Source organism: Chroicocephalus ridibundus, chromosome 2, assembly GCF_963924245.1.
Source record: "Chroicocephalus ridibundus chromosome 2, bChrRid1.1, whole genome shotgun sequence".
In the NCBI taxonomy this organism is placed as follows: domain Eukaryota; kingdom Metazoa; phylum Chordata; class Aves; order Charadriiformes; family Laridae; genus Chroicocephalus; species Chroicocephalus ridibundus.
Genome location: NC_086285.1, coordinates 55,444,059 through 55,456,663, shown reverse-complemented (window position 1 = coordinate 55,456,663; position 12,605 = coordinate 55,444,059). Strand labels below are relative to the sequence as shown.

Here is a 12,605-nt window from a genome sequence, read left to right as displayed (position 1 = left end):
CTAACCTGGACGGACAGGCAGAAGGGACTTGCACCACCAGCGCGAGGTAGAGCCAAAGTTTAACCCTACAGGGCTCCTTGCCGGGTGCAGCCCAGGGCTCTGCTTCCAGCAGCAGGCAAGAGCGGGTGCCCAGGGGAGACCGTACAAGCAAACACACAGCAGCAATTTCCCAGAAATGCTTCCTGATCTCAGTGATGTAGGGCAGCAATTTTGCCTGCTTTGGAGGGGCATCTCATCTCTTCCATCCTCCGATAGTCGATGTCCCTTGAAAATCCAGATAGGAAGAACTGACCTTAAAAGCGAGCACAAATAAATCTTATGTTGAGGGGAAAAAAAGAAAAGAAAAAGAACAGTGACTCTTTACTTATCATCTAAGCAAATTCCTTAGGGGAAAAAAAGAAAAAATGCATGTTTGCCTCAGTAGTGAGCTCTCTCCTCACAAGTGTGTGTGTTTTGTGGTGGGGGTTGCCTTCTCTCTAGGTGTGGATCAAAGGAAATGGCTTGTGCATGATTATTTAACACATCCGCGGCTGGCACAGCCTCATTGGGCGGTTTCGTGGTGCTCAGATCTGCTTCTCCCCCACCTTGAGTCTGGCCCTGACCCTGTCCCCATAAGGAAGCCGTAAGGAGCGCTGTGACAATGTGGCTACTGAGCACTTTCCTCCTGGCAGCTGGGTTTTCTTGTCCGTGCCCTGCTCAGCCCGCTGCCTGCACGTCCGCCAGTGGCAAAGGGGACGTTGTCTTATCTGAGCTTCATGCCTCTCATTTTTCTCTTTCTTTCACACAGGCGGTTCTGCACAGGTCTTGCAGCAAAGCCCCGTATCCATCACCAAGCCACAAAGCAAAACGGTGCTCATCAACTGCCACGTCTCCGATCCGGACTTTAACAACGTTTTCATTCACTGGTACCGAAAGAGGCCCAACGCAGCTCCCAGGCGCGTTGCCTACATGTCCTCCAGGCTCTTCCTCAAAAACCCCTCTGATGAGGGGAAGTTTAGCATCGAGAAGGACCCCGCCAAATCGGTCTGCACCCTGAGAGTGAGCAAAGTAACTCTGCAGGACTCGGCTACCTACTACTGTGCCAGGTGGGATGCACAGCAGTAGGAAGCCATAGGGGACGTGCACAAAGACGTGCTCTGCGTTCTGACCCAGCTCCTGAAGAGTTTGACAAGACGCAGGAACATCCCCACCCAACTTTTCCCACCAGCTGTGAATCAGGCACACTGTACGGGCAGCCAGACGCCAAAGACGCTGCTGAGCTAGTGCACGCTTTGCAGACGCGCAACTACAGCCAGCAGCAGCAGAGCTGTTATTCCACTCTTTCCAGAGGAACCAGCAGGGACCTTGCCTCCAAAGGATGGCTTTGAATGGTACGGACTACTTTCTCTATTTTGCTTGCCCTATCCCTCTTTATTTTAAACTAAACCTCGGGGGGCTGTAGAGCATTTGTGTTTCTTTGCATAATACTCAGCATTTGGAGATGCCAGCCTGGGTGCAGCATCTCACCTTAGCCGCGAGAAGACGCCGTCACAAGCAGTGCTACTTGTGGGCTCCCAAATGGCTGCTGTGTATTCTCCTGGCCTTTGCCATTCAACCTGTGTGACGGGCAGTCATTGGAGAGCCCTCACATTCATTAAGCTCCATGTCCTGATTGTTTTCTTTAACTTGACTGAGAGTGGACCTGCGGAAAAGTCTCTGACCCCTGGCATTGTGTAGCAGCCTTCAACTAGTCTACAAGCAATGGGAAAATTTGCCACATACTACACGAGTACTTTGTAAACCAGTTAGAGTAATTGTGTGTGTGTGCACGAGAGAGAGAGAGAGAGAGAAGGTGAGTTTGTGCCGCTTGTGTAAAAGCTACAACCAGGCTGTAAACCTTTAGCAGGGTTCAGTCCTGCTGCTTTTGCCGCTGGGAAAGCCTCTCCGCGTGATGCCCCAGTGAGTCATTTCCTTTGCTCAGCCGCAGCCCTGCGTCCCTGCCGGGAGAGCTGTCACCTTCCTCCCGGAGGCAGACGCCAGCGAGAGCCCTCGGGATGCTGCTGCTCCTGCTCCTGGGCCTGGCTGCAGCCTGGTCTCGTAGGTTCCCCTTGTCACCACGGCACGGCACGGCACGGTGTGGGGCTGCGGCAGGAGGCACCCCGTATTTGGCAGTGGGAATGGACAGCAGGCTGAGAGTGTTTGTTCTCTTTTCTCTCCTTCTTTCTAGCTGGACGAGCACAAGTGCTTCTGAAGCAGAGTCAAGCATCTGTTACCAGAGAGCAAACGAAAACTGCACGGATTGACTGTGTAGCCGAGGGCATATCTGGCTTCCAGTCTGCGTATATACATTGGTACCGACATACGCCCCCCAGAGCTCCCCAACGGATTCTGTTAATCGGATCAGGACCAGTCACTTACGATGATGATTCCTATAGGAACAAGTACTCTTCTTGGAAGCAAGGTACAAATGTCTGCACTTTCTCCATCTATGACGTCAACCCCAGCGATGAAGGCACCTACTACTGTGCCTATTGGTTCTATGAAGGCATCACAGCGTTAGATGGGCAAAGATAAGCCGTACAAAAAGCACTTTTGCACTCTGAACCGCAAGCTCAAAATGCTGATCTGCCAAAATGCCGATACTTCCTTATTCCAGCCCTCTCTGACGATTTTCTGCACCAGGATAAGAGAAATAGCAATTTAGCATGGCAATGGCTAAAGAGATGATGTTTACGGTCAGTGTATCAATTCAATACTCACCCCTATCTGTAAGGTCCTGAAACTGGAGAGTCCCCGTCACTTTGGCGTGAAGACACTGACCGTGACTCTTAAGATGAAGGCCTGGTTGTACTCAAGTTCAGTAAAATTACTGAAAGCGCAATTAATCCTGTGTCGCTCGAACCAGGACCCAGTCACAGGGGAGCACCCCGCAGCACCAGCCCCGCTCATCGAGATGCCCCTCTGCCATGGCTGCTGCCAGCAGCCCTCACAGGGCTCCCTTTTGTTTTCCAGCCTTCCTTCCAAGAAGTGTTTGCATCTCATCCGAGCTTCAAAACCAAAATCCTGCGGCTGTGCATTTCCTCCCGCATCCGAAACCAGAGTGGAGGCACGTCCCCGTGGTGCAGCTGCCCCGGTTGCTGCAGGCTGATGGCCGCCGTCTGCTCCGGTGGAGGGCAGCACCAGCACGGGGGCATCCCAGGCCCTTGGGCGTGCTGCAGCTGGGTGACTGAGCTGAAGCAGCAAAAGGAGGTCCCTGACGGGGTGGGGGAATGCCTCCTGCCCGCTCGGGCACTGTACGCCTCTCAGCACCCCTGCGGGTGACGGCACACGCTCACCGCCCACTGGGGTGACCTCCAGGTTGAAAGCTTCATGCCCTCACGCGCAGCTGGAGCTGATCTCACTCACAGCCCTGCCTTCCTCAGTGGCTCTGCCTCAAGGTTTCAAGGGCCACAATCCCAGGATTTACCAGTGTTTCTCGTATTCACCTGAAAAGCAGGCAGGACCACAACTGCCTAACCATTTTTAGCATCATGTGCCAGCTTGGAGAGGGTTTTCTGCAAACGTGGCCCATCTGCTTGCACACAGAAGACCCGTTGCTGAAGACTGCTCAAGAGAGTCGCCTGCTCCTCCCACACAGCCCAGTCCCCGTCTCCGCTCCCTTGCACCCTCCTCTGACTCTCAACGCCAGCAGAGCGTGACCAGCAAACATGCTGCTGCTGGCAGCGCTTGTCTCCACAGCCGCTTGGTCTTGTAAGTGCTTCCTTGTTTTCTTACCTTCCCTCACAGGCACACACGGCTCTGCTAGCAGGCATCTTCCCAAAGCCCTGAATTCCAGCTCATGACACCATTTCTCCTCTTTTTTTTCCTAGGTGGATTTGCACAAGAAATTCCCGTGCAGAGCCCACTCTCTCTCACCAAGTCTAAAGGAAGTGTGCGTCTGGAATGTCACTTTAAAGACGTCTCTGTAAATTTTGATAGCACCTACATGCACTGGTATCAACAGAAGGCAAATAAAGCTCCAGAGAGGATTCTCTGCTTAGCAGGGACGAGAAAAGTAGTAGATGAGGGCTTCCAAGAACACAGGTACAGGGTTGAAAAAGATTCTAGCCAGAAACTGTGTATTCTTACAATAAACAATGTCACTCCAGACGACACCGCTACCTACTATTGCGCCTACTGGTACGATCACTGTGGTAGGAGCTCTGAGATCACCGAGACAAATACTGCCTCAGCGTCTCAACCACAAACAACTTGAAAGATCCCGACTCCCATCCCCCAGCGTGGATGAGCTGCCTGGCCTCAGGCGCACGCTCTGGAGAAGTAGGACATGCTCGGGGCTGACCGACACCGTGGAAGCATCAGCTGCCAAAAGCTGGAGATTTCGGCTGAGCAAAGGCACAGTGCAAAGCTCCGATAGCTGACCCATCCTCTCCGTTCCACCTTCTCCTCCTTTTCACTCAGGCATGTCAGCAATGTGGTCGTAAGGATTTATTTGACGCAAAGCGGGCCCATTTCCACGTTGTTGTTCCTGGAAAAAGGTCAGCAAGTTGTGCTGGAGCTCTTCAAAGGAGCTTCCTTAGCAGTTCTGAGTAACTTCACACACTGACCGTAGGAACTGCGATTTCAGGTAGAACCTACGTCACAGACTCCCGTGTGCCATTCATGGTTGAAAAGAATGGGACCAATGGTTAAAAGGAGACCTGTGGAGCTGCTCACCCAGGGCTTAGTTTTGGGAGCTGCTGTGGGTGATGGTATCCATTTGCAAGCTAGCACCGCTTGCAGGACCTTTCATCAGGGGATGAAGGAGATCTCTTGCGGCCCCAAAAAGCTCGAGGCATTTAGAGGAGCTGCCACTGGGTGATGGGTACTCAAGTCACTCATTTGTCCTCTTTAGGCGCCGGCTCTCTCCTGCCGAAACGTGGCCTGAGCCCAGGGCGCTGCTTGCCAGGCGGGGCTCACCTGCAGGAACTCGCCAGGGTGACAAGTTGTGCAGAACAGCAGACAAGTGCTGCTTGGCTGTTTAGGTGACTAACCTGGACGGACAGGCAGAAGGGACTTGCACCACCAGCGCGAGGTAGAGCCAAAGTTTAACCCTACAGGGCTCCTTGCCGGGTGCAGCCCAGGGCTCTGCTTCCAGCAGCAGGCAAGAGCGGGTGCCCAGAGGAGACCGTACAAGCAAACACACAGCAGCAATTTCCCAGAAATGCTTCCTGATCTCAGTGATGTAGGGCAGCAATTTTGCCTGCTTTCGAGGGGCATCTCATCTCTTCCATCCTCCGATAGTCGATGTCCCTTGAAAATCCAGATAGGAAGAACTGACCTTAAAAGTGAGCACAAATAAATCTTATGTTGAGGGGAAAAAAAGAAAAAGAACAGTGACTGTTTACTTATCATCTAAGCAAATTCCTTAGGGGAAAAAAGAAAAAAATGCATGTTTGCCTCAGTAGTGAGCTCTCTCCTCACAAGCGTGTGTGTTTTGTGGTGGGGGTTGCCTTCTCTCTAGGTGTGGATCAAAGGAAATGGCTTGTGCATGATTATTTAACACATCCGCGGCTGGCAGAGCCTCATTGGGCGGTTTCGTGGTGCTCAGATCTGCTTCTGCCCCACCTTGAGTCTGGCCCTGAGCCTGTCCCCATAAGGAAGCCGTAAGGAGCGCTGTGACAATGTGGCTACTGAGCACTTTCCTCCTGGCAGCTGGGTTTTCTTGTCCGTGCCCTGCTCAGCCCGCTGCCTGCACGTCCGCCAGTGGCAAAGGGGACGTTGTCTTATCTGAGCTTCATGCCTCTCATTTTTCTCTTTCTTTCACACAGGCGGTTCTGCACAGGTCTTGCAGCAAAGCCCCGTATCCATCACCAAGCCACAAAGCAAAACGGTGCCCATCAACTGCCACGTCTCCGATCCGGACTTTAACAACGTTTTCATTCACTGGTACCGAAAGAGGCCCAACGCAGCTCCCAGGCGCGTTGCCTACATGTCCTCCAGGCTCTTCCTCGAAAACCCCTCTGATGAGGGGAAGTTTAGCATCGAGAAGGACCCCGCCAAATCGGTCTGCACCCTGAGAGTGAGCAAAGTAACTCTGCAGGACTCGGCTACCTACTACTGTGCCAGGTGGGATGCACAGCAGTAGGAAGCCATAGGGGACGTGCACAAAGACGTGCTCTGCGTTCTGACCCAGCTCCTGAAGAGTTTGACGACACGCAGGAACGTCCCCACCCAACTTTTCCCACCAGCTGTGAATCAGGCACACTGTACGGGCAGCCAGACGCCAAAGACGCTGCTGAGCTAGTGCACGCTTTGCAGACGCGCAACTACAGCCAGCAGCAGCAGAGCTGTTATTCCACTCTTTCCAGAGGAACCAGCAGGGACCTTGCCTCCAAAGAATGGCTTTGAATGGTACGGACTACTGTCTCTATTTTGCTTGCCCTATCCCTCTTTATTTTAAACTAAACCTCGGGGGGCTGTAGAGCATTTGTGTTTCTTTGCATAATACTCAGCATTTGGAGATGCCAGCCTGGGTGCAGCATCTCACCTTAGCCGTGAGAAGACGCCGTCACAAGCAGTGCTACTTGTGGGCTCCCAAATGGGTGCTGTGTATTCTCCTGGCCTTTGCCATTCAACCTGTGTGACGGGCAGTCATTTGAGAGCCCTCACATTCATTAAGCTCCATGTCCTGATTGTTTTCTTTAACTTGACTGAGAGTGGACCTGCGGAAAAGTCTCTGACCCCTGGCATTGTGTAGCAGCCTTCAACTAGTCTACAAGCAACGGGAAAATTTGCCACATACTACACGAGTACTTTGTAAACCAGTTAGAGTAATTGTGTGTGTGTGCACGAGAGAGAGAGAGAGAGAGAAGGTGAGTTTGTGCCGCTTGTGTAAAAGCTACAACCAGGCTGTAAACCTTTAGCAGGGTTCAGTCCTGCTGCTTTTGCCGCTGGGAAAGCCTCTCCGCGTGATGCCCCAGTGAGTCATTTCCTTTGCTCAGCCGCAGCCCTGCGTCCCTGCCGGGAGAGCTGTCACCTTCCTCCCGGAGGCAGACGCCAGCGAGAGCCCTCGGGATGCTGCTGCTCCTGCTCCTGGGCCTGGCTGCAGCCTGGTCTCGTAGGTTCCCCTTGTCACCACGGCACGGCACGGTGTGGGGCAGCGGCAGGAGGCACCCCGTATTTGGCAGTGGGAATGGACAGCAGGCTGAGAGTGTTTGTTCTCTTTTCTCTCCTTCTTTCTAGCTGGACGAGCACAAGTGCTTCTGAAGCAGAGTCAAGCATCTGTTACCAGAGAGCAAACGAAAACTGCACGGATTGACTGTGTAGCCGAGGGCATATCTGGCTTCCAGTCTGCGTATATACATTGGTACCGACATACGCCCCCGAGGGCTCCCCAATGGATTCTGTTTATCAGATCAAGACAAGTCACTTACGGTGATGATTCCTATAGGAACAAGTACTCTTCTTGGAAGCAAGGTACAAATGTCTGCACTTTCTCCATTTATGACGTCAACCCCAGCGATGAAGGCACCTACTACTGTGCCTACTGGCGGTCCCACAGAACTAGCAGACCACAGGCAGCCTGTACAGAAAGCTGCCCGTACCCTGAGCACGAGGCTTTCCGTTGAATTCAGAGAACCACAATTGCACCTTCCTGCCTCTGAAACATCCCAACAGGTTTCTGCTGAGGATGGAAGTATAAATAACAGCCAAAGAGAGCAGCACAAAACCACAAAGAGTTGCAGCGTTCTACAACTCAGGTGGTATCATGGGCTGGGCTGGGGAAAAGGAGCACTCCTCTGGGTGTGGTATTACACCCGAACTATACAGTAACACAGATTGTCTTTGACGGCTATAGATGCTTTCTCAAATACAGCGTAGCAGGAGACTATTTGTACTGAAGATTTAGCATGGAAGACTTCAAGCCCTGGTCACGCTAGAGATACTCCTCACTGGTCACTCCTGTCTCAGTGGTGATGTTGGTGATGACTGCTTGTAACACCGATACCACTTAGGACCCCTCGTGACAGGCAAGATCTCTAACACTGGGCAACACCTGAAAAGGCGGCCCCCAAGAACAGATTGTGAAAACCGTTTACAAGAGAAAGCTGCAACCTAAAGCAGGGAACACGTGGAAATGGGGACACAGCATTGCTCAGGCACACGGGTGGGAGCAGAGCCACAGCGAAATGTGACTTAATGTGACGGTGCTGTCCCCACCCCACATCCATGTGAATATTTCATGCAAATTGAGCACATCATTTCCTCTCCTCAGTGGTAATGTGTCCCCCATCTGAGGTTCATTCCCTGCATTCCTACAGGCCCAGACGTCTTCTCTGAAAACGTCGTTGCTGCACGTTCTTCTTGCAGCTTTGGTTTGCCTTGGAAGAAACCTTCCTCTCTGGCTTTCACTCCTAAGAGGACTATTAATAAAGACAAAATCTTCAAGTCGGTAAACTCCAGGCTTACGGGGTTTTGTTTTGTTGTTCTTTCACTGTAGATGTCTACACTACAGGACCTGGCAGAATTCCATGCATCAATGCCAAGGACCACAGCAGAATGTGACCTTTGTGTACTAGTTGTGAGATGAGACTTAGTTGTGTACGCTGCTATTGACAAAGGCCCGAGAAGATCGGGAGTGGATTGTCTCTTTTGGGTGAGAAAATGAGAAATCTTTCTCAGGGAAGAGCGCGGTGTGCGGTGGCGGCTGCCCAAGTGACCGTTTGCCTTCATGTCTCTGCAGGGCACCTTGTGAGGGCTCTGAAATGAGGGAAAGGACAGGAAAGAGCAGAGGGCAGCAAAGAGGTGGCTGGGAGACGTGCATGCTTCGCCCTGGCTTCACTGCACCCTGTCTGGGGGAGATGGATAAGGCTGACCAGATGGATTGGAGCCGTCTTAAGGAAGAGATGATAGTTCACTATGACTTATCCCATTTGTGCTCCCACAGCAGGCAGTATGTTCTCGGAAAGGCTGGTGAAACGTGCTTCTGGGACAGCTTTGGGGTGTCTGAGCAAAGGAGACCATCCTTGGGAAGGGTGGACTGATGAATGTGAGGTTTCATGGGTGTGCTCGGCAGTAAGTCAGAGAGGAATGTAGTGGATACGCAGGTGAAAAAAAATTGTTTCACGTTAAGTATTGTGGGTCCTTTCTGCTCTCTTGCAGCTGTGGTTTAGCTTGTCAGTAAGTTTAACCCCCTCCGTGCAGCAGGTTGAAGAGCGACCATTGGATGTGCCCCATGAGTCACAGCCGCCTCCCAGTCATTTGATGCTTTCTCCGCCTGAAGGGCGTTATAATGTTCCTGTCTCTCTTGATTTCCTTTCCAGGTTTAACCCACAGAGGCAGCATGTTGCTGCTCCCAGTCCTTCTTGCAACTTCGCTGTGGTCCCGTAAGCCCTTTTTCCTCTCCCCTCTCCTTCCCATTTCCAGAGAGCGCAGTCCTGGCTCCAAAATCCCGTGGTTTCTTCCCCTCAGAGAATTTCTCCGCTTCTCCTTCCAGGTGGAGACGCACAGGCAGTGCCAGTGCAAACCCCAGAGCTGCAGAGGCAGGTGACTGGCAGCTCTGCCAGCATGGCGTGCCAAATGAGCGCCAAAAACATCGTGCACTGGTACAAGCAGCTTCCCGGAGAGCCGCCAAAGAGGATCCTGTACGTGTCGGGACAGTCACCTGTGTTTGATGGCAGCAGTGATACAAGGAGATTTCAAGTTCGGAAACATCCTACTGAGCCCCTCTACGGTCTCACGATACAATATTTAACCCCGAGGGATTCTGGCACCTACTACTGTGCCTATTGGTTCTATGAAGGCATCACAGCGTTAGATGGGCAAAGATAAGCCGTACAAAAAGCACTTTTGCACTCTGAACCGCAAGCTCAAAATGCTGATCTGCCAAAATGCCGATACTTCCTTATTCCAGCCCTCTCTGACGATTTTCTGCACCAGGATAAGAGAAATAGCAATTTAGCATGGCAATGGCTAAAGAGATGATGTTTACGGTCAGTGTATCAATTCAATACTCACCCCTATCTGTAAGGTCCTGAAACTGGAGAGTCCCCGTCACTTTGGCGTGAATACACTGACCGTGACTCTTAAGATGAAGGCCTGGTTGTACTCAAGTTCAGTAAAATTACTGAAAGCGCAATTAATCCTGTGTCGCTCGAACCAGGACCCAGTCACAGGGGAGCACCCCGCAGCACCAGCCCCGCTCATCGAGATGCCCCTCTGCCATGGCTGCTGCCAGCAGCCCTCACAGGGCTCCCTTTTGTTTTCCAGCCTTCCTTCCAAGAAGTGTTTGCATCTCATCCGAGCTTCAAACCCAAAATCCTGCGGCTGTGCATTTCCTCCCGCATCCGAAACCAGAGTGGAGGCACGTCCCCGTGGTGCAGCTGCCGCGGTTGCTGCAGGCTGATGGCCGCCGTCTGCTCCGGTGGAGGGCAGCACCAGCACGGGGGCATCCCAGGCCCTTGGGCGTGCTGCAGCTGGGTGACTGAGCTGAAGCAGCAAAAGGAGGTCCCTAACGGGGTGGGGGAATGCCTCCTGCCCGCTCGGGCACTGTACGCCTCTCAGCACCCCTGCGGGTGACGGCACACGCTCACCGCCCACTGGGGTGACCTCCAGGTTGAAAGCTTCATGCCCTCACGCGCAGCTGGAGCTGATCTCACTCACAGCCCTGCCTTCCTCAGTGGCTCTGCCTCAAGGTTTCAAGGGCCACAATCCTAGGATTTACCAGTGTTTCTCGTATTCACCTGAAAAGCAGGCAGGACCACAACTGCCTAACCAATTTTAGCATCATGTGCCAGCTTGGAGAGGGTTTTCTGCAAACGTGGCCCATCTGCTTGCACACAGAAGACCCGTTGCTGAAGACTGCTCAAGAGAGTCACCTGCTCCTCCCACACAGCCCAGTCCCCGTCTCCGCTCCCTTGCACCCTCCTCTGACTCTCAACGCCAGCAGAGCGTGACCAGCAAACATGCTGCTGCTGGCAGCGCTTGTCTCCACAGCCGCTTGGTCTTGTAAGTGCTTCCTTGTTTTCTTACCTTCCCTCACAGGCACACACGGCTCTGCTAGCAGGCATCTTCCCAAAGCCCTGAATTCCAGCTCATGACACCATTTCTCCTCTTTTTTTTCCTAGGTGGATTTGCACAAGAAATTCCCGTACAGAGCCCTGTATCCATCACCAAGTTTGAAAAAAGTGCACGCATGTCATGTGAAATTGAATCATTAGGGGACAAATTTGATGACACCGTCATACATTGGTATCAACAGAAGGAGGGTGAAGCTCCAGAGAGGCTCCTGTTCTTTTCAGGAGGGAAACCTTCAGTTGAAAGTGGTTTTCAAGCTAATAGGTACATGGTTGAAAATGTTTCTGGACAGAAACGATGCGTTCTTACGATAAAAGATGTAACTCCAGATGACACTGCTACTTACTACTGCGCCTACTGGGATCCTCACCGTGATAGAAACTTAAAGATCATCAAGGCAAAAACCCCCATCCCTCAGTGTCTTAACCACAGGGTTGTAACTGTGGCACTCCCCAATCTTTCCCTCCAGTATCAGCTGCAGGAAGGCGAAAAACCTTTTCCTGCTACCCACAAAGACCAGCTCACCCTGCACAACTATCCTTTTCAAATTCTGGGTGGTCATTAGCACTCCAGTCTCCAAACACACATCTACTTCTTTAAGGGCAAAGGAAGTATTCACTGACTTAAGAATTAGCACATAAGTACTGGAAACCCACCTGCTCCTTCGGTGCTGTTTACACAGCCATGGCAGAACTCTGGTGGCCCTTGAGGGGAGCAAACATTGCGTTGACCTTCTAGTCCAGCTGCTGTTCTCCCCTAGGAAAGAGAAGGCAGTAAGAGAAAGACAACATGCTGAACCAAGTACCTTGGTGGTGGGAACGATATACTTGCCACTGCCTAGAACTTCTAAGAAAAAGCTTTCCGTGGTCCCCACTATAGTCTTCTTTGCTCTACGTGTAAACAACTGTAAGTCCCTGGAAATGTTGTTTACTGAATTCAGATACCACAAAATCCCACATGGACCAATTTAAATCAAGACTTACAGTCTCTTATCTGCCACAGATGTTGATGTGCTGCTTCTAACCATCCTCTTTTTTATTTCATATTAAGGCAAATAGGATAAACAGATTTTTTTGGAAAGAAGGAGATTTGTTGAAACTATCAAGGTTGATGGATTTTTTTTTCAAATTTGCAGTGACTTAGTATAAGGCCCTGGGCACAGCAAGCATTTCAAAGAAGAGCCTGAGAGGAATAATTTTGGCTTGTGCTTTTAGTCCAGTATGTGCCTACTCATCAGATTTGCTTTTCCTGATGGAGGGTGTAATTGGATACCTGAGATGCTGGACCATCACCCAGAATGAGCTATGGGACTTTAGAAAGAAGATCAGGCTAGGTGCAAATAAGCACTGACCACCAGTGGCCTCAGATCTTGAAAGTCCTCAACGCAAAGAGAAGTTAAGGACCCAGGTGCTCTCTGATTTCACTGAATCCTGTTGGTACCTTCAGGACCAGTCAATGGTGTGATGCACAACTCTCAGCCAGAAATTGGTACTGGTACTCTCACATGCTGTCTTTAGTTATAGGATCTCACGGCAGTTTTCTAAAGAGTTTCCTCTTAGTTCAGTGAA

General features: G+C 51.5%; 3 gene segments (V, D, J or C); all 3 read left to right on the top strand.

Moving 5' to 3' along the window:
• Positions 1–640: 640 nt before the first annotated feature.
• Positions 641–1,089, top strand: LOC134510904 (T cell receptor gamma variable 9-like; the record flags this gene model as incomplete). The annotated part of the segment is given in 2 exon segments: positions 641–683; positions 788–1,089. Coding segments are annotated over 2 exon segments (345 nt in total), but the record flags the coding sequence as incomplete, so codon positions are not given.
• Positions 1,090–5,642: 4,553 nt separating this feature from the next.
• On the top strand, positions 5,643–6,091 carry LOC134510905 (T cell receptor gamma variable 9-like; the record flags this gene model as incomplete). The annotated part of the segment is given in 2 exon segments: positions 5,643–5,685; positions 5,790–6,091. Coding segments are annotated over 2 exon segments (345 nt in total), but the record flags the coding sequence as incomplete, so codon positions are not given.
• Positions 6,092–10,909: 4,818 nt separating this feature from the next.
• Positions 10,910–11,602, top strand: LOC134510849 (T cell receptor gamma variable 9-like). The segment is given in 2 exon segments: positions 10,910–10,968; positions 11,088–11,602. Coding segments are annotated over 2 exon segments (558 nt in total).
• The last annotated feature ends 1,003 nt before the right edge of the window (positions 11,603–12,605 follow it).